The 25,567-nt window shown below is 42.7% G+C and overlaps 1 protein-coding gene across 1 annotated transcript; it reads right to left on the reverse strand.

Annotated features, from left to right (window-relative positions):
• Nucleotides 1-7,795: 7,795 nt before the first annotated feature.
• Nucleotides 7,796-24,029, reverse strand: Tfam (transcription factor A, mitochondrial). Its single transcript, XM_057751867.1, has 7 exons — nucleotides 23,795-24,029; nucleotides 22,981-23,099; nucleotides 21,558-21,628; nucleotides 20,898-21,047; nucleotides 19,064-19,159; nucleotides 14,372-14,428; nucleotides 7,796-11,586 (listed from the first exon to the last, which is right to left on the reverse strand). The coding sequence occupies exons 1-7, from the start codon at nucleotides 23,893-23,895 to the stop codon at nucleotides 11,446-11,448; spliced, it is 735 nt and encodes a 244-aa protein (XP_057607850.1). The 5' UTR covers nucleotides 23,896-24,029; the 3' UTR covers nucleotides 7,796-11,445.
• Nucleotides 24,030-25,567: the final 1,538 nt, after the last annotated feature.

A 25,567-nucleotide genomic window follows, 5' to 3' on the forward strand; every position in this document is an offset into this window, starting at 1 on the left:
ACTGGCGTTCCCTTGTCTTACTGTGCCAAGGGCAGGAAGCCAGTCCCGTCCTCTAAATAGGTCATTGCTCTTCATAATGTCCTCTCACGACCCCCAAGAGCTCTGCATAGTCCTCTGCCAAAGTACTCATCCAACCTGGAATCTGTTACAGAGACATTTGGCTCCCCGTGGTCGTGGTCATGTGATCTTCAAGACGCTAAAGACCACGTGGTCGTGGTCTCAGTCTGAGTCTTCTCTACTCCTAGTGCCTAAAGCTGTGTGTGATAAACAGTAGTTTCCATACAAATGTGTTCTGAGTCGACTAAACAAGCCTGCAACTGCTTCTTCCTCTCGGGGCTGGGACGTTTAACCCCCAAACAAGTAGGGGCTTGCAAAATAACTCCTTTGACGTAAATAAGAAGTGACGGAAGTTTCCAAACGTAACATTAATCAAAAGAAATATTTGTTCAATTGTTCTGAATAACACAAGAGCCCTCTACTGAGAACCTCTTCAGCTTGCCTACTTTGGGGTCGGGTCGTTCGTGTTTGTCATTGTAACTCAGCCGTGATTCCATCCCACTGAATTTTGCTACATCTTGTGTGCTCTTGGACTGTCTTGTCGCCTGCTTTGTTGGCGGGTGCTTCAGACAAAACACCTTACTCACAGCAGTTTCATATCGGCATGGATACAAACCCAAGCATGGGTAGGTAGGGGTCAGATACTGTTTGGCTGTGACAGAGAGGTACAATCCCAATGGAGATACTTTGGGCACTAGATACTAAGCAGTAGGGAGATGGCCAAAGTTGACCATGGAACTCAGTTTTCCTCCTGAGGATGACCGAAGGATAAATTTCAACGGGGATAGTTTATTGGCTTATTGTCTCCGTTTGACAATCAGAGCGTGTCGTGTCACTGAACGGACAGTAGATGAGAAATGTCTCATTAAGAAATTCTATTAGAATTCACTGTATATCAGTTGTCTGTCACACCTAAGCCCTTATACTTTCTCCATTCATGTCTCTACTGCACAGACGAGACTCTGAAGTTCATAGTGATGATGTTGAAAACATTTTTCAAAATTTATTATGTTCAATATGTATGCCTGTATGTCTGCATGCCAGAAGAGGGTACCAGATCTTATTATAGATGGTTATAAGCCACTAAGTGCTTGCTGGGAATTGAACTCAGAACCTCTGAGAGAGCAGCCAGTGCTCTTAACCTCTGACCAAACTTTCTATACGAACAAAGAAAGCAACACAATCAAAGAACGAATTCAAGAAACCCTTCTAGCCCAAGGCATGATGGGTAAGGGCAGTTTCCCTTCCGGCCCTGGCTCCTAATCTCTGCGATGACTGCTATCAACACCACAGCTGTGTTTACATCGTCCACAGGGCCTGGCTCACTGATGTGGTAAGCAGAACTCTGGGAAGGGGAGGGGCGGGGGGCTGAGTCACCCTCCAGCCTCTTTTGTCTCCCTGGGTCTGACGGAGGTGCCTCTCCCTAAAGTGTCACTGGAGACCGCGGAAGAAAGGAGGTTGGAGGCTTCCCCCATCAGGCTGTAACTAACTTTCAAGAAGAAATGTTTCGACATAGCTGTGGGAAGAGGTTAGGATGGAAATCCAGTCTCTTTTGTACTTCAGGCCACACTGAAATGTGAGCCTTGTTAACGGAGTGACCCACTTTGAAAGCTGCTGTGTTCATCTTAAATATAGCCTCACCCTGTGGGTTGGATGGAAGTGTGCCCCACAGGCAGGTATGTGTGAACACTTCTACCCCACTAGGTGGCCCTCTCTGTGGACATTACGGAACCTTTAGGAAGCGGAGCCTTGCTGGAGGATCTAACTGGGGATCAGCTTTGAGGACCTATAGCCTGACCCCACTTCCTGTTCTTTCTGTTTTTCTCTCTCCTCTCCCTCTCTCCCCTTCCTCTCATTTCTCCCTCCCCTTGCCCCGCCCCCCCTTCTTCCTGTATGCTGTTGGAATGTGATTAGCCAGCTTCTGCTCCTGCTGCCACGGCTGGCCTGGAACTCACTAAGTACACCAGACTGCCCTCAAACGCAGCCACAGAGAAACAAAGATGCGAGGAAAGAGCCAGGAGCTAAGAAAGACAGTGTGATGATGGGAGGGAATATGGCCCTATCAGACAGAAAGATAAAGCTATAAGTCTCATATAGTGAATTGGGATAGTGTTTGTGGAAGACAAGACCAACTCACCCGACTTTAAATAGAATTTTTAAATCCAAAAATAGGTCCAAACACATACATAAGTTAAATGTATTAGAGCTGGCATCCCAAATCGTTAGTTTTGTTGGGCGGGTACAAGGACAGAAGTGTGGATGAAGAAGGTGGACACAGTAGCCCACACCCGTAACCCCAAAGCTCTGGAGGCAGAGACAGGAGGATCCCTGCGGCTTGTGGCTCAGCCAGGCTTCACTCGGGACCAGCAGGTAAGAGCAGGAGTCACTGCACTGACTGGTGTGGCTGACTCTGCCTGGTGGAAGAGGGGCAGAGACTGAGAGTCAGGAGAGACCACCAGGAAACGAACGAGCAGCCTCTACCTACACCAACGTGTTTTGGGCTGCATTTGTTAGTGGAGGGAGGGGTGGGGAAAGAGAGACAATTTGCCAAGCACACAGGGTTGTACAATATAAAAAATCAATCCCAAACTAAGCCTGTCATGACTCCGAGGTGCTTATGGCCACAGTGGCCCTCAGTGCATCACAGAGCTTCAGTGAAGCCTTATTCCCTAACATATAACATGCACAATGCACACCATGCGTTCTGACCCACTACACAGCACCAACAAATGCTGCCCAGAACACCTTGGTGTAGGCAGAGGTTGCTCGTTAGTTTCCTGGCCGCCCAGACCAGTTTGGTTATCAAAAACAAGGTTTTAATATTTTCTTACAGACATTCCTCAGTGTGGAAGTATCATATTAGCATACCTTGGGATTTTGTTCTGTCAGAATACTTGAGTTTTAAAAATTACTGTTTGCAATGCTGAGTTTCATAAAATGAATTCTGGCCTGGGATTAATGAATCATCAACAATTTCTGAAATGCCCTAACTATACTCCTCTCACTTTGTATTACATATTGAAGGGAGACGGCATTCTCAGCATTGGCAACTATGAAATCAAATTATCAATGAACTCTGCAAAACATTGCATGCTGCTGTCTATCCTGCAGCACCAAATGTTCAAGATTTGCTTCTTTATTAAGCAAGCACAGCTATCCTCAGTATCAAAATCAACCACCCTCTCTCCTCCTCATCTTTCAACGCATGTTCTGCAGGAAAACTCAGGCTTTCCTAATTAGTTATATCTACATCTGCTTCCCCCAGGACTCAACTGACACAAATGGCCTCAAATCTAAGCTTCGGTACCCCCTGGCTTGAGAAAAGAGGTAGCCAAGAGAGGAGAGCACAGACCCATAGGACTTGAGCTGATCAGTCTGAGCCCGCGGCCCTTGGAAATTGTCAAATGCTACCTTCTGCTGCCCTCTGGTGTTTGTGAAACAAACTGCTTCTCCACCCAATCACATGGCGTCTTAATTGCTAGGATGAGTAGCTGTGAATACCTGTTATAAGAAACAAGAACTTCCAGACTGCAGAACAAGGCCACCAGACTGGTCACCATCATTACCACAAACTGATCTGGTCAGCTGACATCCAGGCCACATTTTCCCCAGTTATTATTGGCTCAGGCCTCATAGTGTATTTATCCACTGTAACCAGAAAGCTGATGTCACGGTTTGTGTGAACTTCCCAGTTAAGCCCTACCAGGAAGTCTCTGACTTGCTAGTTTGCTATTTTTTTTTTTTGTAGCTTATCTTTCCAGAGCCTGAGCCCCACCACCCACCCCTGTTCTCACCTTGGATGGAGATTAGAGGGTAAGGTCTATGATTTACAGGACTCAGCCAGTAGGAAAGAAGTGACTATCAATCACTTGTGACAATCCTGGAATGAAGTGCCACTCACTCGGTGCAACCAATAAACTACAGCCATTGTTCATGATTTTAAATCCATACACCCAAAAATACCAATAGAATTATGAGATCAGAAGCACTCTCACCAATAGAAACTGTTCCAGACCCTTCGGTGCACACCGTTTTGTGCCTCTATGGAAGGAATTAAGACACTGGCGGGGCTGTGCCCAGCCAGCTTCAAAGCCACCATGGCTGTGGCTGCAGTGCCTTTTGTGAGAACTGTCTCTACCCCAAGACCACCACCTCTGAGCTCTAGGGATCTGCAAGCTCTCTGACACACGGCTTCAAACCACTGTAAGCTGGAGATGTCAACAGAAAACATTTCTTACTTTCTGCTTAGGCAGCAAAGTCTTTAGCTTCCAGGTGCTTGGGCTGTCCCCATCCCAAGTCTCTGAAGCGCTCTGCTGTTAGGGGAAAGGCATTTGCAAACAAGGCCAGGCAGAGATCAGAGGTCCCCTGCACGGCTGGGGACACACATCACAGTCTGTCCATCTGCTGTTTGCTTTCCTCCTGGGGAAGAGATGGCTCTCCTTGAGGCAGTAACGATGAAAGGCGGCAGGAATGGGGGTGGGAGCAGGGGAAGGGGTGACGGCAGGCTAGTGTAGGGTCAGGGCCTGTGTAATCAGGTCTTGGGAGGGAGGTTGATCTGATCTACTTCAGGCCTTTGGAATTTGGCTCAAGGGATGCCATCCTGCTGGGTTCACAGAGGAAATTCCCAGGGGCTAGAGGTGGTGGCCTAACCACAGAAGTGAGACCATTGAGGGACACACACTTAGGAAACGAGGTTGCCTTGCTGCTGTTGTGATAATGAGAACTGCCAGACCCCTGGGATGAGCAGTGCAATCAGAACAACAGTGTGGCTCTGGGAAACAAGTCAAGGTGGCATAAGCAATTACATCATTCACTGAGAGAAGATACAGGAAACAAATCATGGTAGTTTGTACAATGCCACCAACATGCATTCAACTAAAAATTATTTGGACACACACGGCTAGCTGGTCTGTAATTGGAACTACCTGTGTCTGTTTGATCTACAGCACCGTAGATCAAAGTCGCAGATGCAAATGTCTCTAGCATTCTGCTTTAAGGAATGTGTCAGAATCATAGCAGGACAAAATGAGGTAGATGAGTGTATTCACAGAATCAGGGTTCTCTAATGCTAGAAACATCAGCGACCCGTTTAAAAGTTGAGGTGCAGTCGCATGGAACATGATGCATTATGAGATGAAGGCGAAAAACGGAGCATCCCTGCATCCTAATACGTAAGACACAACAAACTCCCAAAACTCGAGTTTCAGAACAGACTCGATACTATGCTGTCTGAAACAAAGCAGAGAGAGTCAGACAACAAAGAGGAACAGAGCACACTTGATGAGGGCCCACAGGCCCCAAAAGCCCTTCCCACTCCCACCAGTCAGGTTTGCAGAGGGCCCTACACAGGTTAGGCTTAGCTGAGGAAAAAACACATATATACACTTTCCCCCTCTCTTCCTGTCTATCAGAACTTACATTTTAATGAACACACGGCTTATGTAGGGACTGGGATATGGCTCAGTGGCTAATTTGCCACATAGGTATAAGGACCTAGGTTCAAATCCTCAGAACCCATGTAGAATCTGTAGGACACATAGCCCTACAGAAGCTGGAAGTCGGAGGTGGAAGAAACTCCAGACAGCTCGAGTAGGCCAGCTAGCCTGTCAGGCTCAGAGGTAAAACTCAAAGGGGCTTGTCTCAACCAAGGAAGATGAGGCCTACCACCCCAGGTTATGATGAAAGGCATCTTCAGAAGCTGTGATGAGCCTGGCCTCAGGTCTAGAATGTCTGTTTAGTAACAGGCTGAATCACAGCTACTTCCTCTGAATTTGAATATCCCTCCCTGGAGAGAGAAGGAGGCTCACAAAACTCTTAGACAGTTATTACTCTGTGACATCATGTGAGCAGTGGACTCGGGGAGAGGAGACCCTCCTGCATGCTGGCCGGCACGTGGCCAACACATGGATTACAGTACAGAATAGACCACGTGTTAGGGCATCAAACCAGCCAGGCGAATGCAAAAAACAAAACCGAACCCCAGACACCAGGAGCCGGAGAACGTGTACATCCATAAAGGGGATGAGTTACCTGTTGCCCTCCTCCACTGACTAACATGCCAGAGGGAGTCCTCTAGAGAAAGAGAATTCAGAGCTGGGCTGGAGAGTGAGCTCAGTGGAGAGTACTAAGAACACATACTGCTCTTCAAGAGTTTGGTTCCCAGCACGACATCAGGTGCTTCCCAACTGCCTCAGACTACAGCTGAGGGTCCAATTCTCTCCTGGCCTCCTTAGTGGGGCACCTGCATGTACAGGTACAAACCTACATACATGTACGCAAATAAACCAAAAAAAATGTGTTAAAAATAAGAAATCTAAGTTATCTTAAAGCTATAGAGCCTAAGGCCGGGCGGTGGTGGCGCACGCCTTTAATCCCAGCACTTGGGAGGCAGAGGCAGGCAGATCTCTGGGAGTTCGAGACCAACCTGGTCTACAAGAGCTAGTTCCAGGACAGGCTCCAAAACCACAGAGAAACCCTGTCTCAAAAAACAAAAACAAAAAACAACAACAACAACAACAAAAAGCTATAGAGCCTATAGAAAACCTTAGAGCTAAGAAAAACCTGAAAATTCCAAAGTAGAGATGGTTATGGAAACAATGCATGCCTATTTGCCAAGACAGTCATGACAGTTGAGAGCTAGAGTCAGGAAAGGGTACTACATGAAGCTGGAAAGCAAGGCCTGCTTTGGTAGCTCTACATGTCCATTAGCTACAGTTAGGTGTTATGGTCTGTAGCTGAAATGTCCATCAGAGCGCATGTGCTGGAGGCTTGGCTCCCAGCTTGTGGTGCAGGACGTGGGGCCAGCTAGCTTCAGAAAGTGATCACTGGGATGTTTCCTTGGGGAACTAGATCTTGCCCCAACTGCTTCCTGGATCTCTTTCCTCTACTTCCTGTCCACTCTCAACCATGAATACTTTCTTTCTCTACATCTTTCCAAGAGGTCCCTGTCTATCCTTGCACCCACCATCAAAAGATTCAAGATGTGGCATTAAGTCTCTGCAGTCACAAGGCAAGAGATCCCTCCTCCCCTCAAAGTTATACTAGGCATTCTGTCCTACAAACAATAAATATGATCAATCTCACGGACATTGGACAAGAGGCTTAGTCCAACCCCAAGCGGGTGGTCAGGATTTGAACACTCCTAACCCAATGCTTAACCACTTAACAATTTATACTCCCTGCCACCCTTTGGCAGAAGTGGGGACTGAGCCCAGGATTTCATGGATGCTAGACAACCTTCCTGTCCCTGTGTGTGCTTTAGACAAACTTCAGATTCATATTTTGGAAACTAATATATATATATATTGTAATGAGATCTTGGAAACCTAAAAAAAAATTTCTGTGTGTGTGTGTATAACGAGATCTTGAGGGTAAAATATAAATCTAAAAATAAAATTATCTTTTGTATCTACACCTTATATAGACAACCTGAAGGTCATCTCACACATTACCAACTCTTTCTGTTCTCCTACGACCTGTTACAAACGTAATGTACAGAATGGTTTAGTTGTAGTGCCGGTGCTTAAGGTTTAAGATTAGGAATGTTCTGGAGCAGAGGATGCTAGGGACTCTCCAATCTCTGCCATTTTATACCCAGAAGGAACCTGCAAATACATCTTTTACCATTTTTGATCTTCTTGAACATCACGCTTATATTAGAAACCATTATAGTTTCTAATGAGACTGATTTAAATGATAGTTTTTTAAAACACATTTCAAATTCATGTTTAGCATTTAATTTAAATTTGCAGTTTCCTGGTCAGCATTTCTAACTTTACAAAAGAATGGTTTATGTTTAATGTATTTTATAACAAATACAGCCAGTGGTTGAATTACCAAAAGTATCTGATTTGTGAATGATAAACAATTGATAGTACCAGTTGTGCATAATTTTACTTTTTGCTTGGGAAGTTTTACAAATTCAGAGTAATAAATTCATTTTATTTTTTAAGTTCAATTATAAAAAAGTATTGTTTATACTTCAAAACATACAAACACTGTTATAACATTTCCAAACTTATCAGTGACAGGCTGGTGCCAAGTGTGATAAAGGAGGGAGAGCTGCTGTTAGGGAAGAAACAAAGATTCTTGAAGATGGCTAAACAGAATTGATGGGTACTAACTACCCTAAAGCTGCTGTTTTGGCGCCCCCTGGTGGTCCAGTGAATGTGAGGCAACCCAGGAAGATTTTCTAGCTACCTTAAATCCATTTAAAATATACTAATACCAACTTTTAAATTTAGAAATACACACTAGTACCAACTAGAGTTTTTTGTTGTTTTTAAAAGTGTCTCAGTTAGGGTTTCTATTGCTGTGAAGAGACACCATGACTACGGCAACTCTTATAAAGGAAGACATGTAATTGGGGCGGGCTTGTAGTTCAGAGGTTTAGTCCATCATTGTCATGGCGAGAAGCATGGCAGCATGCAGGCAGACATGGTGCTGGAGGAGCTGAGAGTTCTAAATGATTCACAATCAACAGCAAGAAAATTGTCACACTGGGAGTGGCTTGAGCGTGAGACCTCAAAACACACCTCCAGAGTGAGTTACTACAAGGCCACATCTCCTTATAGTGCCACTCCCTATGGGCCAAGCATTCAAACAGGAGTCTATGGGGGCCATACCTATTTCAACCACCACAAAGGGCATTGCCAAAAAAGGAGCAGGCTGTCAGCAATGTTACATAAACATCAGAAAGTATAATTAGCACCAAGTCCTTGTAGACCTCAACGATCAGACACCCGGACACTGTCACTCCAACCACAAAAGCACAAAGTCCCCACACAGCAACCTAATACTGTACAGACACAGCTCCACCTCATCCTTTCAGTTCCTTCCAGTACTTTTTCAGCCCCTTTGGCAACTACTTTGTTGCTGAAAAAACAAAAACACAATAACAACAAAAACAGGCCACTGATTACTGATGCTGCGTTCTCATCCTTGACAAAAAAAAACTTAATGTGTACAACTATATGGTAGGCCACTCTCAACATTTACTGAATTAAAAAAAAAAGCGTGAAGGCGTGGCATGGACGCCAGGTGTGGTGGTACTTATTTAATCCCAGCACTTGGGAGGCAAAGCAGGCTGATCTCTGTAGGTTCGAGGCCAGATTTATCTACACAGACAGTCTTTAAAGGAGGGTGGGGGAAATAAAGGAAGTATGGGGGAGGAGGGATGGAAAGCTACTAACAGTGAGCTTCTCTTACAAACAATGAAAATCAAATTCAACCAAGCATCATGAAAAGGTAGATCTGAGTTAAGTGGTTGCACGGCTAGAGCTCTGGGACCTGTGGCACCTCTATGCATCACTATAGCACCTGCCGCTCTGAATGCTGAGACACAGGGACAGCACAAATCAGTTCCCTTCCAGACAACACTGTGGAAATGCAGGGCTAAAGCCTCTCCTGGAATTGCATTTGGGAAGATAACAATGTGACCACACGGCTCAACCTGGCCTCTTCCCCCACCTCCAAACTACTCTGGCTTTAAACCCATGCCATGTCATCTACTTCAACAAGGGAAAAATCAGGCCTGAATTTGATTGCACTGGGTAAAATTATGTTTTTTTAACTCATCTTCAAAATTCTGATTACCTATCAGAGAGTTGCATTGCTAGAAATAGAATTGAAAGCCTTATAGTCTAGGCAAGCTTCCTACCAGTTACATATATAAATCTCACATCTCCTCTCCGTATGTTCCTCTGTTCTACCTTGTCAAGTTCAGTGATTTCAAACTTACTTTCCCATGAACAAAGCAAAGAGAAACACCTGAGTCCTCTAGAGTTCTAAGTGCACCATCTCTGAGCATCTTCAATACATAAAATACATGAGTGCCAACTCTGTTACCCCGTGTCTGAGGTCTGCTCAGAGGTGTGGGTTTGAAACTACTTGTTCTCTAAAACAGAACAGATATTGAAGAGTGATAGCTTGGGCTTGGTGAGGGCTTGTGATGTGCCAGCTCAAAGGTGGGAAGGTGCTTCTGGGCAACAGTAACGATAAGGAGGGCTTCATTTCATACAACATGGCCTTTTGCTCCACACTAACCACTACTTGAAATTAAAGACTATTTCCTTTGCTAGCACAGGCACAATTAGGCTTACAGTGACCCAGTGACGACCCTAAGACAGGACGACAGTTCCACAAGAACATCAAGGACAGCTGAAAAAACTAGCCCTTCATGCACAGTAGCTACACTGCACCATGCCACAAACCATGGTGGAAAACTATCTGCACAGGGCCACGTGTGTACGTGGCGGCTTCCCAGCCCAGTTCCTGTAGCAGAGCACCCAACATACTAAACCAGAGAGAGCATATGGCTGTCTTCCAATTCTATTCACAAACACTAAAGAGCATGTTAATTTTCACGTTCATGGTTTTCTTTTTAAAAACCTATTTAAATTATAAATACATTTCTAATGAATAGGCTCTGAAAAGCAGTCAATCAGTGGCTGGATCTGGTCAGCTCAGCAGCTGGCTCTCCGTTAGCAGTCATGGACAATGATCAGATCTCTGACTTTGTAGAGATTTCACATTTCTCATTTAAAAATTTAGGCCACACAAGCTGTGTGAATATTCTCACGTGAAAAAGTAACTCAGGAAAAAAATCCTTATCTTACAAGAAAAAAAATCTGTTAACCAAATAATTCATCTTAAAATACATAATTCAGAAACATGTTTGGAAAATTAGAATTTTTATTCTATGCAATAAAAACAATATGCATAGACCTGGTACATAATTTTTTAGTTTTTACTTTAGGAAAAAAAAATAATGAAAAAGGTTTATAAATCTTTGTTCCTACTTCTATAAAAAGCTGTTATGATGTCAGCAATCACTTACATGTACAAGCATCAACTCTATACATGATTTGTCCCTAGGAATCACTTCATCTAATGAGTCTGAAAGCTTCTTTGAATCCGCAGTTACGTCACAGCTTTGCCATACAGCTGTGAAAGCAGCTCTGGCCCCAGAACACGAGAGGCACACTTGCACGTAACAGTCATCAGTGTAAAAACTTTACACACCCATGGTATTGTCATCAGTGTAAAAACTTCACAAAACCTCACGTAACTGTTACGAGTGTAAAAGTTACTTCACAGTCTATCTACCTCCATCAAACCCAGAATGATTCATCCCCACTACATGCAGATGCACGGGCAGTCTCATCCCCAGTTCTTAAGTAAAACGCAGAACTCTGCAAGATCTTCCACTGTCAGGGCTTGAGATTATAACAGAAATGTATTCAACAGGCAGAAGTCCATGGGCTACAGAAAAAGGAACTGAATATCAAGTGTTAACCGACCTTATCCTTTCTACTTTGACAGCTTAAGGCATTGAGACCTAATTGGTTTCTTGTGCCTAGTAACAAAGACAGCTCCATCTTCTATCTTTTAATTTTCAGGGATGTCTTCTGATCGTTTCACACTGCGACGGATGAGATCACTTCGTCCAACTTCAGCCATTTGCTCTTCCCAAGACTTCATTTCGTTATCATAACGAATTCTATCATCTTTAGCAAGCTGAATGTATACCTGAGAAAGAGTGTTAAAATATTTTATTTAGAAAAGAGTAATTAATCTCTGGAATGCTTCCATCTACACAGAAACTGTATCACTATTCTCCATGCACTAAAGGAGAATACAGAAATAATTTTAAATAAAATGTAAGAGGAGAAAAGGTTAAGAGAGAAAGTATTTAAGAAAGTGTTCTCCATCAGAAAAATTATCCACCATGATCAAGTCGGCTACATCCCAGAGATGCAGAGATGGTTCAACATACGAAAATCTGTCAATGTAATCCACATATCAACTAACTGGGAAAAAAAAAAAAAAAAAAACCCCACACAATCATCTCATTAGATGCTGAAAAAAAAACCTTCAACAAAATACAACATCCCTTCATGATAAAGGTCTTGGAGAGAGCAGGGATACAAAGAACATGCCTAAACATAATAAAGGCAATATACAGCAAGCCAACAGCCAACATCAAACTAAATGGAAAGAAACTCAAAGCAACCCCACTGAAATCAGGAGCAAGACAAAGTTGTCCACTCTCTCCATATCTATTCAATATAGTACATGAGGTTCTAGCTAGAGCAGTAAGACACCAAAAGGAGATCAAAGGAATACAAATCAAAAAAGAAGTCAAACTCTCACTATTTGCTGATGATATGATAGTTTACATAAGCGACCCCAAAAATTCTACCAAGGGACTTCTACAACTCATAAACACTTTCAGTAATGTAGCAGGATACAGATTAACTCAAAAAAAAAAACAAAATCAGTAGCCCTCCTTTACACAGATGATAAATGGGCTGAGAAAAGAAAATAGAGAAACATCACCCTTCACAATAGCCACAAATAACATAAAATATCTTGGAGTAACTCTAACCAAACAAGTAAAAGACCTGTATGACAAGAACTTTAAATCTTTGAAGAAAGAAATTGAAGAAACCAGAAAATGGAAAGATCTCCCATACTCTTGGGAAGGTAGAATTAACATAGTAAAAATGGCAATCTTACCAAAAGCAATCTACTGATTCAATGTAATGTCCATCAAAATCCCAGTAAAATTCTTCACAGATCTCGAAAGAATGGTACTCAACTTCATATGGAAAAGCAAAAAACCCAGAATAGCCAAAACAATCCTGTACAATACAGGAACTTCTGGAGGCATCACAATCCCTGACTTCAAACTTCACTACAGAGAAACAGTACTGAAAACAGCCTGATATTGGCATAGGAACAGACAGGAGGACCAATGGAATTGAGTCGAAGACCTACAACTACGAACACCTAATTTTTGACAAAGAAGCAAAAAATATCAAATGGAAAAAGGAAAGCATATTTAACAAATGGTGCTGGCATAACTGGATATCAACATGTAGAAGAATGAAAACAGACCCATATCTAGCACCATGCACAAAACTCAAGTCCAAATGGATCAAAGACCTCAACATAAACCTAGCCACACTGAACCTTATAGAAGAGAAAGTGGGTAATACACTTGAACACATTGGCACAGGAAACCACTTCGTAAATAGAACCCCAGCAGCACAGACGCTGAGACAAGCAATTAATAAATGGGACTTCTTGAAACTGAGAAGCTCTGTAAAGCAAAGGACATGGTCAATAAGACAAAACAGCAGCCTACAGAATGGGAAAAGATCTTCACCAATCCCACATCAGACAGAGGGCTGCTGATTTCCAAACTATACAAAGAACTCAAGAAATTGGTCATCAAAAAAACAAATAATTCAATAAAAAAAAAAATGGGGTACAGACCTAAACAGAGAACTCAACAGAGGAATCTAAAATGGTTGAAAGACACTTAAAAATAAATGTTCAACATCCTTAGCCATCAGAGAAATGCAAATCAAAACAACTCTGAGATTCCATCTTATACCCGTAAGACTGGCCAAGATCAAAAACACTAATGACAACTTATGCTGGAGAGGATGTGGGGTAAAGGGAACACTCCTACATTGCTGGTGGGAGTGCAAACTGGTATAGCCACTTTGGATTTCCGTATGGCGATTTCTCAGAAAATTAGGAAACAACCTAGCTCAAAGACCCAGCAATACCACTTTTGGGCATATACCCAAAGGATGCTCAATCGTACCACAAGGACATGTGCTCAACTATGTTCATAGCAGCTTTGTTTGTCATAGCCAGAACGTGGACACAATCTAAATGCCCCTCACCGAAGAATGGATAAGGAAAATGTAATGGATTGCTACACAGCAGAAAAAAAAAATGACATCTTGAAATTTGAGGGCAAATGGATGGATCTAGAAAGCATCATATTGAGTGAAGTAACCCAGACCCAGAAAGACAATTATCATATGTACTCACTCATAAGTTGGTTTTAAACATAAAGCCAAAAAAAAAAAAAAAAAAAAAAAAAAAAGAGCAAGCCTACAATTCACAAGAGGAGACATACATGGACCTAATGTACCTGGCAAGTAGAAAAAGACAAGATCTCCTGAGTACATTTGGACCATGGAGACCATGGGAGAGGGTAGAATGGGAGGGGAGAAGAGAAAAATATATACCTCAATAAAAGCAATTAAAAAGAAAGTGTTGTCCAAGGGTAGGTAGGTTGTTAATTTAGGAACTTAGGGGAGAGAAGAGGGCGGGGCAGGTGGGACAAGACATGTTTTAAATGTTAGTTTATTTGTTGACATCCTCCAAGCTGGCCTTAATGAAGGCAGTCTCTGAGTACTGCCTTCACTGGCGCTGCTACATGAGCAAGCCTAATCTGATGTACTCGAAGGTATTGTAAATGGACATATAAAGCTGAAACTGTACTACTCACCTGCCTTTCATCACTAGATAGATTTTTCCAAGCCTGATTTATAGTCTTCAGTTTTCCCTGTAAGATAACAGACAGTTAAGATGTACACACCTAAGAAGGCAGCAAAAGAGACCATTCCCCATTTACCCCAACAAAGAACTCAGCTGTCATTCACAAGCAACATCCACTGACTTATTTCTACTGGACTGTTACATTTTTATTGAGCTGTTACATTTTCATTTACATTTTGAAATGTAACAGGAGTATGAAATACGATGAGTTATCTCTTTTAATCAAAAATGTCTATATTCATCTCCACTCTGTCATAAACTAACTTCACAGGTTGTTTTCTTCCCTGTAGCCGTTTTGTATTCTAAATTTTGTCCCTAGATATTTAGGCATCACCCTAGGAATGAAGCAAACAGTCCTTAATTTTTCTACTCACCTGATCAGCTAACCTAGGTGATATCACAGCAAAGAGGCCACTTTACATCCCTCAGACTTTGTTCACATAAAGTCATGGGAGGTAGGGGGAATGACAGAACATGGTTTTTTTGCAATTTCCTCCAAACTCTATTAAATAAAGTTTAAGGCATAAATGCATGTGGAGAATAACCAACAGAAGAGGGCAGTACCCACCCAAACTGTGGACAGTAGCAGGCTGGAATGGTAACTGGATTGACTGACACTGGTTGCAGTGCCCAGAGACAGTAAGAACCTGGGAGCACCAGATTTACAAGGCAAAATCCAGTGTCCCAGAGGCAGCACCGGGTGGGAGTCACAGAGGGGAAAGTGAAAAGAAGCTTAAATGCCCACCATGGCAGATTCCAGACATTCACATTCTCAAGAGAGTAAAACAGTCACAGTGAAGAATAGGCACTCTTGAGGACAATGGCATCTTGCAAAAGGACAAGGGAAATACATGAAAACATACAGTATCTAGGGGACGGGGAAGGAAGTTCAAAAACACAAAAATGAGAAGACACTCAGAAGGTCTATACACAAATACAAGCTATATAGAGTCTAAACAGAAAGCAACAAGCAAAGAAGTCAAATCAAAAAGAACCCAAACTCAAACTGGTTTTACCTAAAAATTTCTAAAATGACATTTTTCTATGTGTGCACATGTATGTGCACACACGGTAAAGATTAGAAGACAATTTACAGGAGCCAGTTCACACCTTCTGCCATGCAGGTCTGGGGAAATCAAACTCAGGTAAGGTGCCTTTACCAGATGACCATCCGATCAGCTCAGATTTTTTTTGCCTTATTTGTTATTTATTTTTATTGTTTATTTTTTGTTTTGGTTTGGTTTTTCGAGACAAGGTTTCTCTAACAGTCCTGGCTGTCCTGGAACTTGCTCTGTATACCATGCTGACCTTGAACTCAAAGAGATACACCTGTTTCTGCCTTCCAAGTGCTGGGATTAAAGGCTTACGCCATCACTACCTGGTTCAGAATTTTTTAATCTGTCGTTCTGGGGACAACCTAGGTGGCCTCATACTCATGATCTTTCTAACTCAACTACCCAACTGCTGATTGTATTTTTCAAAGATCACAGTGGCTGGTAAACCAATAATCCTAAAATGCCAAAGAAACATTATTTTCAAACCATTAACTCAATGGCTAATCTAAAAACACAGGAAAAAGGCAGTTTTTAGATATGCAAAACTTGAAATATTAATTGCCCACATATCCTTAAAGAAAAGCTAGAATAAGAATAAATCAGGAAATACAAGCAAAGGCACAAGAGCACTGATGCAGGAGCTTGGCATGCTGGTGTACACTGGACAGATGGCAGTCGCCAATCTGAAATAAACCAGAAGCTTCAAACTGATGTAACATCAAACTAAATGTACTGAGCTAGTGAGCACTGACAAATTGGGATTAAAAAAAGATCGTAAATGAAACTGGGTAATTTCAATGTTTCCTTTGTAAATATGCTGGGGATTAACTGCTGATAAGCCCCTCCTGCATGTGTATGCATAGGTGTTAGTATCTATGTGCATTTGTATGTATATGTATCTATGTGTTTGTGTGCACCTGTGCATGCACATATGCATATGTGTACACACGTCTATGTATGTGAGTCTGTGGAGGGAGGGATTAGGAGGCAGGAGTGTTTGCAGATGTTCTCAGGTGGCTCAAGCTGGCCTAGAATTCTCTTTATGATCTAGGACAGCCTTGATCTCTCAAGGACTGGGAGCACAAACATGAGCCACCCATCTAACTTAGCCAGTATTTTTAAATGAATAAAATTATAATCAAGTTGTATTCCCATTACTAAGGACAAGGCCCAGTCATTCAGGCTGATGGGTAATTCTAGGGTACAGCCTGCAAGCCAGAATGGATGTATTAAAAGTTCTCACCAGCAGAGAGCTTTCCTATAGCAGTTTTTAAAACAAAAACATAAATGTACCTAGACCCAGAGTAAATCAGTGACTGAGGAAATTCTAATGATCAGAAAGGCGAAATTCTAACAATCAAAAAGGTAAACCTGCATTTTAGTATCAGGGAGTCACAAAAATTAAAGTCGCAAAGAGAACTTCTGCCACGGCCATGGCTGTTAATCTACCACCAACCCTTCTTGTACTCTTGCCAGTAAAGCTTGTAGACAACAGTACAGCCAAGAATTCACACTGTGGTGGAGAGTGACAGACATTTCTTTTCTAGATTTGAGGGCTATCAGTATGATGCTGGAAGATGTCAGAGTTTGAAACTGTACAAGGATTGCTAAATTGATCCAATTTTGCTAAGTGGAAGTAAAAAAAAAAAATGTTGGGTACTAGAAAAGGGCCCAAGAAGATATTTCTTTGACTTCCACAAGATTCTAACTTTTTTTTTTTTGCTGTTTTTTACTTTTAATGATTAGTCTCTTTAAACCCGTTTCCATTCATGGAAAATACTTCAAAGATGAACATCCATTTTTCTAAGCAAATCATGGTTACTGTGGAAAAATAACAGTATGACTTTATTAAACACTAAAAAATAAAGGTGTTTTTGGAAAAATGAATAAAATGTTAAAATCCCAAAGAAAAGCGATTAAGTAGTAACAAGCCTGAGAAGAACCACACTACACATATATTTTACTTAAACATACACAACATGTAAGTGCAGTCAAAGGACTTGCGACTGAATAACAGAACCAGTTAACTCCAGTGATGAGCCTAGCAAGCTCAACTGCCCCATGAGTGATCTGGACATCTACACTTCTTTATCAGTAGTGTACATCTACACTTTATACGAGGAAAACACAGCGGCTATTGTCAGTCTTGAGAGGATATGACATGGGCTTTGGGTTCACAACACCACACTCTATGATTATGTCCACACATACAGCATGTTCCCAGTGCACAGGTATTGTGGAGGTCCACAGATGTGAGCCTGTTTCACCTTGACTAAAGGTCAGTGAGTTTAAGCTTAATTTTGCTTTCAAAGTTGTTGACAACAGATGTAGCTACAAACAAGAGATCCTGACCTAGGGTATGGTTAATTAATATTTTGAGTATAGAGGTGGATCCGCTCCATCTTGCTATTCCTGCTCCTTCAAAGGCTATTGGCAGGAGGTTCCAGGGGAGTGGCTGCCTGCAGGATACTTGGTCTATTCCTTATATCATGTTAATGAAGTCTGCTGCCTCTCCCTCGCTTTCTGGAGAGGAGTATATAAGCATGTGGAAAATAACCTTGGGTGGTTCAGTATTCACTGAATGTCCCTCCCAATGCTGTTCTGTGTTTCTCTTATTTCTCTCATAGCCTTTTGCTTAATAGTTCTAATCCTCCTGCTCCTACCCTGGAAGGTACAAATTTTGTCAAGGCTGGATCCCAACAGGTGTAACCAACCTTGTTAAAGGACAAGGCATGAAGAGAGTTCATCCCAACCCCAGAACTAATCTCATTCTTTCTGGGGATGCTGACACTGAAAAGCTGCGGGAGCAGAGCATTTCTAGAAGAATCTTAACTTCTCATGATACAAATGTTTTATGTCTCCCCCGCCCCCAGACAGGATTTCCTGTCCTGGAACTCACTCTGTAGACCAGGCTCCCTTGACCTCAAAGATCCACCAGCCTCTGCTTCCTGAGTGCTGGGATTAAAGGTGTCTGCTACCACCTCCCAGCTTAGTGTTATGTCTCTCTCTTTTCTTCTTTTCTCTCTCTTTTCTTCCCAAGACAGGGTTTCTCTGTGTAACAATCCTGGCTGTCCTGGAACTCAATCTGTAGACCGGGCTGCTCTAGAACTCACATAGATCCACCTGCCTCTCCGTGCTGGGGATTAAAGGCATATGCCGCCACCACCAGACAGACATGTTATGTCTCTTAAATGTATAGGGTTTATGTTATATAGAGTTGTGTCTGTATAAACCATAAAAACAGAAAGGTAACTTAATTAGAAATGTTTTGAAAGTTGTTCTAGTGTGTATGCATAAAGTATATATGGCAACCTATAGTCACCATATACCCAACCGTATAGTAAGAACAAGAACTTATGTTGTTCCAGTGCTGACAATCAAACCCAAGGTATCACACAGACCCAGCTAGTTCTGCCAGTGAACTATACGCTCAGCTCCAAGGATTTTTTTATTGTTGTTCAAAGAGACACAATAAACTTCCACGTTTTCTATTTTCTTCATTATGTGACATGATAGACATACAACTTCTTACATGATTTTAAACTAAAATAAACACAAACCTACGAACAACCTGCAGCTCTGCTTACCTGAGCAGACTCTTCTTTAGTCTCTTGGAAGCTTTCGGATACATAAATGTTGTATGCTGATCGAGGTCTTTTTGGTTTTCCAAGCAAAGTTAATTCCTGAATAATAATAAAAGCGTCAGATACAGACACTGGGAAGCCTAATATCTAACAAAACAATTCACTACAATTGTATAACAGAATCCAAGTGCTGACAGGAATGACAGCCTGTGGCACCACACCAGCAGTGTGATTTGTTTTTTTGTTTTTTTTTTGTTTTTTTTTTTTTTGGTTTTTCGAGACAGGGTTTCTCTGTGGTTTTGGAGCCTGTCCTGGAACTAGCTCTTGTAGACCAGGCTGGTCTCGAACTCACAGAGATCCGCCTGCCTCTGCCTCCCGAGTGCTGGGATTAAAGGCGTGCGCCACCACCGCCCGGCCAGCAGTGTGATTTGTATATAAAGTATGTTTGTTACATCTTGGAAGTCAAAAACTTTTCCAGCATAAAATCTTAAAAACTGTAATATAATGAGGCATTTCTCCACACAGAAAGTTATTTCCTTTACATGTTATTTTTGTAGCTTCCATGAACTGAATCATTGTATTCACATATAAATTTTCTTAAAACATGTTTTTAATCGTGGTTTCCTCCTTGCAGGATACATAATCATATTGGCCCAATCAATACATGCCTCCACTGAGGCTCATAAACACAGGACTATTTAGTAACCTTATCTCACCCCTTCTCTTAATACTTGTAACATTAAAAATTCCAAAGATGTATTCAACTCTTAGCAGATGCCAAGAAGGGGAACCACAGGATGGGCATGCAGCACCTCTTGCACTTGGTCCCATATTCACTGTGATAGATACTGCACTCTCCTATTGATTTTCTGTATTTGGAGACTAGCAGTATCTGAATTTATAAAATTTTGGGGTGGGTGAGATGACACAGCAGATAAAGGTATGTATTGCACAACCCTGTAAAGGTGAAAGGACAGAATCAACTTCACAAAGTTGTCCTCTGACCTGTAAGTCAGACCCCTCCCCCACACTGCATACACATATACAAAATTTAATAATAAAACAAAGGGGGTAGGGGTCTGGGAGGGGTTAGCAGACCAAGGGTATTAAATACCTACGGTCTTATCTACATAAGTTTTATTATAGAAACCATAACAGCACTCCCTAAATAAAGAAAAATGTAGCTTGACTTTGAAACAGTGGCCTTCATGTAAATTAATACAAATTAGGAAACAAAAAACTTAAGCATGCAGATAGAAGTTTTAATAGTTATTTCTTTAAAAGGAAACAGAATCCTACTTGAATAACTGGCATTTTCCTGATACGCTAATGAAGGAATTTAGTATATTTAGCAACATTCAAATTCATGGTCCTCTACAGACAATTCAAATGTGAAAGTTACTCTAGAAGGAAGACTCAGAGTAAAGACTAACTGTGCATCATTCACTTGTTTCATAACTCAAGCTTCGGACCAATCCTACTGACTGCTGCAACCAGGACTTCCCAGACACACCATGTGAGCTGTAACATCCTGCTTGTCTAAATGGTGTGCCCAAGTGCTCTGCTGTCACCTCTACTGTCACCGACACAAGGGAAAACTACCTAGATTCTTTTTTTTTTTTTTTTGGTTTTTCGAGACAGGGTTTCTCTGTGAGTTTTGGAGCCTGTCCTGGAACTAACTCTTGTAGACCAAGCTGGTCTCGAACTCACAGAGATCCGCCTGCCTCTGCCTCCCGAGTGCTGGGATTAAAGGCGTGCGCCACCACCACCTGGCTCAACTACCTAGATTCTTGGTTGACATTTTTCCACAGGAAAAGAGTATTTCAATGATACTTACTCTCTTTTTTATTGAAGCTTTCTTTTTTAAACGTTTTTGCCTTTCTTCTTTCTCAAAAGATACCAACTGAGTTGGTGTTAGCTGGTCTTTAAACTTGCTCATGGCTTCTTTGTACGCTTTCCATTCTGCCTTAAAATCAGCTTCATACACCTATATATTAAAAACCCAAATAAAAAATCAATGAACCAGTTCTGGCAAGCTCAACACATCACATTTGCCAGGGACAAAGAGGTGAAAATGTGCTCTGAGATTTACTTTTCAAACTCTTGCTATCAAGGTGCAAGTACAGCAACTGACCATCCTTCCTCATTGTTGTCAACTACTAACCTATACTCTATCCATCCATATCAACATCATTCATGAAACAAATGGTATAGAACACCTGTGTGGATATGACTGTTAAGGAAAGAGAAAACTAAGATGATAACACAGTTGGGAAAGTGCTTGCCATGGCCAGTGTCCATAACCCTCATGCTGGGGGATGGGGTGGGGGCAGAGAGGGGTAGATCCCCGGAGTTTGCCAGCCAGCCAGTTTAGATCAGTTGGCAAGCTCTGAGCACAAGCAGAAACCCCCGTCTAAAAGAAAAAAGTATGAGCTAACTAGTCTTTGAAAAAGCTTACATCCCTAACTACACAACTACTGAAAACATAAACGCTTACTTTTTTTTCTGCATCCGGTAGTTCCCTCCATGCAGCCCCAATTTTTCTAATCAGTTCTGAAAGTTTTGCATCTACAAATTAGAACAGAATCAAAATGGATGTCTCAATTTTATTTCTTAGGGGTTAACGTCTACAAGCTTTTAAAAATAGCCTAGTGGCTCACTCTAAAAATCAAGCAAATTACATACATCTCTACACCCTCCAGACACAATTTTATCTAGACATGCTAGGAAACTGTTGTTTAGCTTTAAGGAGCATGTTACAGATTACCAAAGACAGCCCTTGGAAAGCCACTGCTACTGTAAGCACCTGAGAAATCAACTGCTTCAGGTTTCTTACTTCTGTATTTCAATTGAAACATTTTGTCACATCTTTGAAATCATTGTTAGTAACCCCAAATAAACTACAAATTAGTCTTGTTAATACAATATCATCTTGCATTCCAATTATAGAAATACCATTCAGATATAAAACTATTATAAAATTAATCCATTATTCTCCAGTCCTTTGTCTTAACCAGGGACACAACTGTTTCTCGACCACAACTTAGTGCCAAGTCTTACATTTTAGAAGACAGGAGTATGGGATAAGCATATCTCTTAACAGTTCACTGTCTGTCCCTTACCTCCGACAGAAGAACTTTAATTACAGCTCACATGATTTTCACAGGTGCCCCGTGAGGTACTTTAAGTAAAAGGGCATTGGAAATCTTAAGGAACGACCAACTTAATTCAGCTATTATCTTTATTACTCCAATGAAGGCCCTACAACCGTTTCTTAGACTACCTGGAAATATTTCCTACTTGCCAATCTTTTCTTTCTTTTTTTTCAAGAACTCAGATAATTTTCAACGAAGCTAGCAATGATCTGTATAGACCATTATATTTTACAGAACACTTCCTGGTAAGTTATTTTATTGCACCTTTATAAACAATGTCCTATTGAAGAAGCAACTGCTATGCAAGAGATAAATGAATTCGCAGGGCCATGGTGGTGCACACCTTTAATGCCAGCGCAGCACTGGGGAGGCAGAGGCGGGCAGATCTCAGTGAGTTCGAGACCAGCCTGGTCTACAAAGTGAGCTCCAGGACAACCAGAACTATTACAAATCCTGCCTCAAAAAACCTAAGAGCAAGAGAGCGAGTGAGAAAGAAATAAATTCGTCGGCAGGTCTTCTAAGCCCAGGGCAACTAGATCTCAACTTTATCTTTTTTTCTCTAGAGTGCGCTCCACTCTACAGGTTATTTTTAAAAATACTGTTCTCATTTCTCATTTGTATTCAAAGAATTTCTATTAGTTATAAGATATTATACAGACCATTAAAGAAAATGACTGTTGCCAGATGCTCTGGTAGTGCAAATCAAGATTGCAGTTAAAAAAGAAAATTACGTTAGAGAAGAGCATTAAGTCACAAACTTCTTACCTGGGTGTTTAGCTTTAAATCTGGGTAGCTGTTCTGTAGAAAATCGAAGGTATGAAGACAAAGGTTTCTTTGGATGATTACCCACGTTGGATGAAAAACATTTCGGAATACAGACAAGGCTACACGCGGATTAAAGAATCGAATGTCAGAAGGTCAGCTATTTACCTCTCCTGTACACAAACCTCACGTTCTAAATAGAACGTCAGCCAAGGCGCTAAATAACCAACACCTTCGCCAGAAATGCTAATAACCTTTACTTCTCTCTCCTCTGCTGCGCTAAGAATAAATTCAAGGGTTTCATTTGTAGAAGCACGTTACAAAGTGCTCCACAACCAACTACTCCCCAGCCTTAAGACTTACTTTAAAATCCTGCCCTAACCAAGTAAGAGACTGCTGGGCTGTAGCCTGCAAACGCGGCGCCCTGGGTGACCTAGACAAACGAAAGAGGGGGCTGCAGGTTTGAAGCACCAGTCCTGGCGACCTGGGGGACCTAGCCAAACAGAAGAAGGAGCTGCAGGGTTAAAGCACAAACCCAGGCCCCTGGGTGACCTAGTCAAACAGAAGGGGCTGCAGCGTTTAAAGCACAAATCCTGGCAGTCAGAACAGAACAGGGACGAGCGTTCCGCGCCACATCTCTGGCCCCGCCTCCAGGGCACGAGAGGAAGGCGGGAGCCCTGGGCGCCCAAAGGTAGAAGGTGACAGGAAGTGGGGGTCGGGCACCAAAAGCGCAAGGCCCCTGGCGGCCCGGAGAGTCGGGTGGAACGAGAGGACAGACGGATGATGGACGTGCGGCGCCTCTCGCCCCGCGGCCTACCTGAGCGGCGAGGGCAGGCGACCCCCGCAGCCCGCGCACATCTCGGCCCCCGAGCGTCCGAGTGCCCTTAGCGCACCCCACATTCCCCGGAACAGCGCCATCGCTCGGGCCGACGATGCGCTGGCGCGGCGCCTCTTGCGGGCAGCCGTCGTGGTACACACCGCGGTGTCCACACAGCCGAAAAAGCCGCGTGGGAGCCCCGGGCGTTTGTTATCATGCCCGCCGCGCGCGGGGCACTGTGGGAAGCCCGGACTTCCGGTCTGAGGCAGGAGGCGGGGCGGACCGAAAGCGGTGTGCGTCCGTCCCCCCCCCCCTTCCCCCGCACTTCGGTGGGCGGGGCTGGGAAGGGGCGGAGCCTGCCCTGGAGGGCTTAGTCCGGAGCTGGTGTTTCTAAGCCGCGGGGGCTACTGGCCGCCCCGCTGTGTGTTCTGTTTGCGGCTTGCAGGCTGTTGCGGGACAGCGTCTTCACCCCCCAGCTCAGGTCAGTGACGCTGGTGCTGTGATTTGTGTCACAGTGCCTGGCCCTTGAGGTCAGATAAGACTGGTACTGCAGATGCCCGAGCCGCAGAATGCCTGAATCCCACTGTCTCGTCTGAGCCCACCAGAGAGCACGGGGCTACTAGGGGGTGGAGGAGCGGGAGGTGTGGTCGTGAAACTCATCCCTCTAAACTCCGTCTTCTCTTTTCTAATTAATAGAAAGAGGTTCCCAGGATGTAACAGTGAGTAGAGGCGCTTGACCTCAAAGCTGGCAAGTCGAGTTCAATGCCATGGTGTTAAAGAGAACCAATTCAAGCAAATTGCCCTCTGACGTACACACACACACACACACACACACACACACACACACACACACACACACAAGTAAATGTGTCAAAAAATAAACAACCCAGGTTTGTTTTCATCAGATATCAACCATTACGATGTAGTGATTTTATTGTAAATGCGTATTTACGAAGGAAACGTTGCTTGAACTTTCTTTGAACAAAAAGGACTTCTGGTTTTTATTTACCTCTAAGAAACAAACAGCACAGCCTTTCTCTGGATTTTGTCCTCGATGTCGATAATTCTACTGTCCGTCTGAACCTCGTGGTTCCAGTATTCTACTTGTAACCAAGATCTCCTTTCAGCTCTATGTCCACAGACCCACTGAATGTCATTACCTCATGGTTCCTGTAGTCTCTACAGAACCCAGACCTCGCCTTGCAGGCCCATCTCCTTAGACCCAATTTTAAAATTCGACGAACAAAAGTCATGATCTTTGCACTCTACCTAGATTTCCCATTTCACTCATCCAAGTCGATAATTTCTTAAATCATTTTAGAATCTCCACATTGACACTCCACTCAGTAAGCCCCTGTTGGTGCGGATGGGAAGGGTGCAGCCCTCCCACGAACAAGGGGCTTTGGACACCAGTCTGAGACAAACATGCTTGGGAATATGTGAGTGGGTGTATGTGAAACCCTGGCTCCCAGAACAGGTTCCCCAAGAGCTCCCAGGGCACAGGACTACTACTAATGTAATGAATCCAGAGCTGTTACACAGAGAAACTCTTATCTTAAAAAAAAAAAAAAAGAAAGAAAGAAAGAAAGATTAAAAAAAGAAAAAAACAAAGCACATTCATGGATACCCATGTAATAAAAAAGAGTACAGATACAAGTAACATTATGCTAACTGAGCAGGTATATATGTATTATATATGCATGCTTATATGTATGTAACAACCATTAATGAAGAATAGGCTATGATTTTGAAAGAGAGCAAGGAGGGGTTTAT

The sequence above is a fragment of the Chionomys nivalis genome, chromosome 19 (genome assembly GCF_950005125.1).
Source record: "Chionomys nivalis chromosome 19, mChiNiv1.1, whole genome shotgun sequence".
Taxonomy (NCBI): domain Eukaryota; kingdom Metazoa; phylum Chordata; class Mammalia; order Rodentia; family Cricetidae; genus Chionomys; species Chionomys nivalis.

Coding starts and splice junctions, on each gene's coding strand:
- Tfam (XM_057751867.1), bottom strand. CDS start 23,895: ATGGCGCTGTTCCGGGGAATGTGGGGTGCGCTAAGGGCACTCGGACGC. Junction 23,100..23,794: donor CGCCTGCCCTCGCCGCTCAG/GTAGGCCGCGGG, acceptor ATCCGCGTGTAG/CCTTGTCTGTATTCCGAAAT. Junction 21,629..22,980: donor ATTTAAAGCTAAACACCCAG/GTAAGAAGTTTG, acceptor TCTAATTTGTAG/ATGCAAAACTTTCAGAACTG.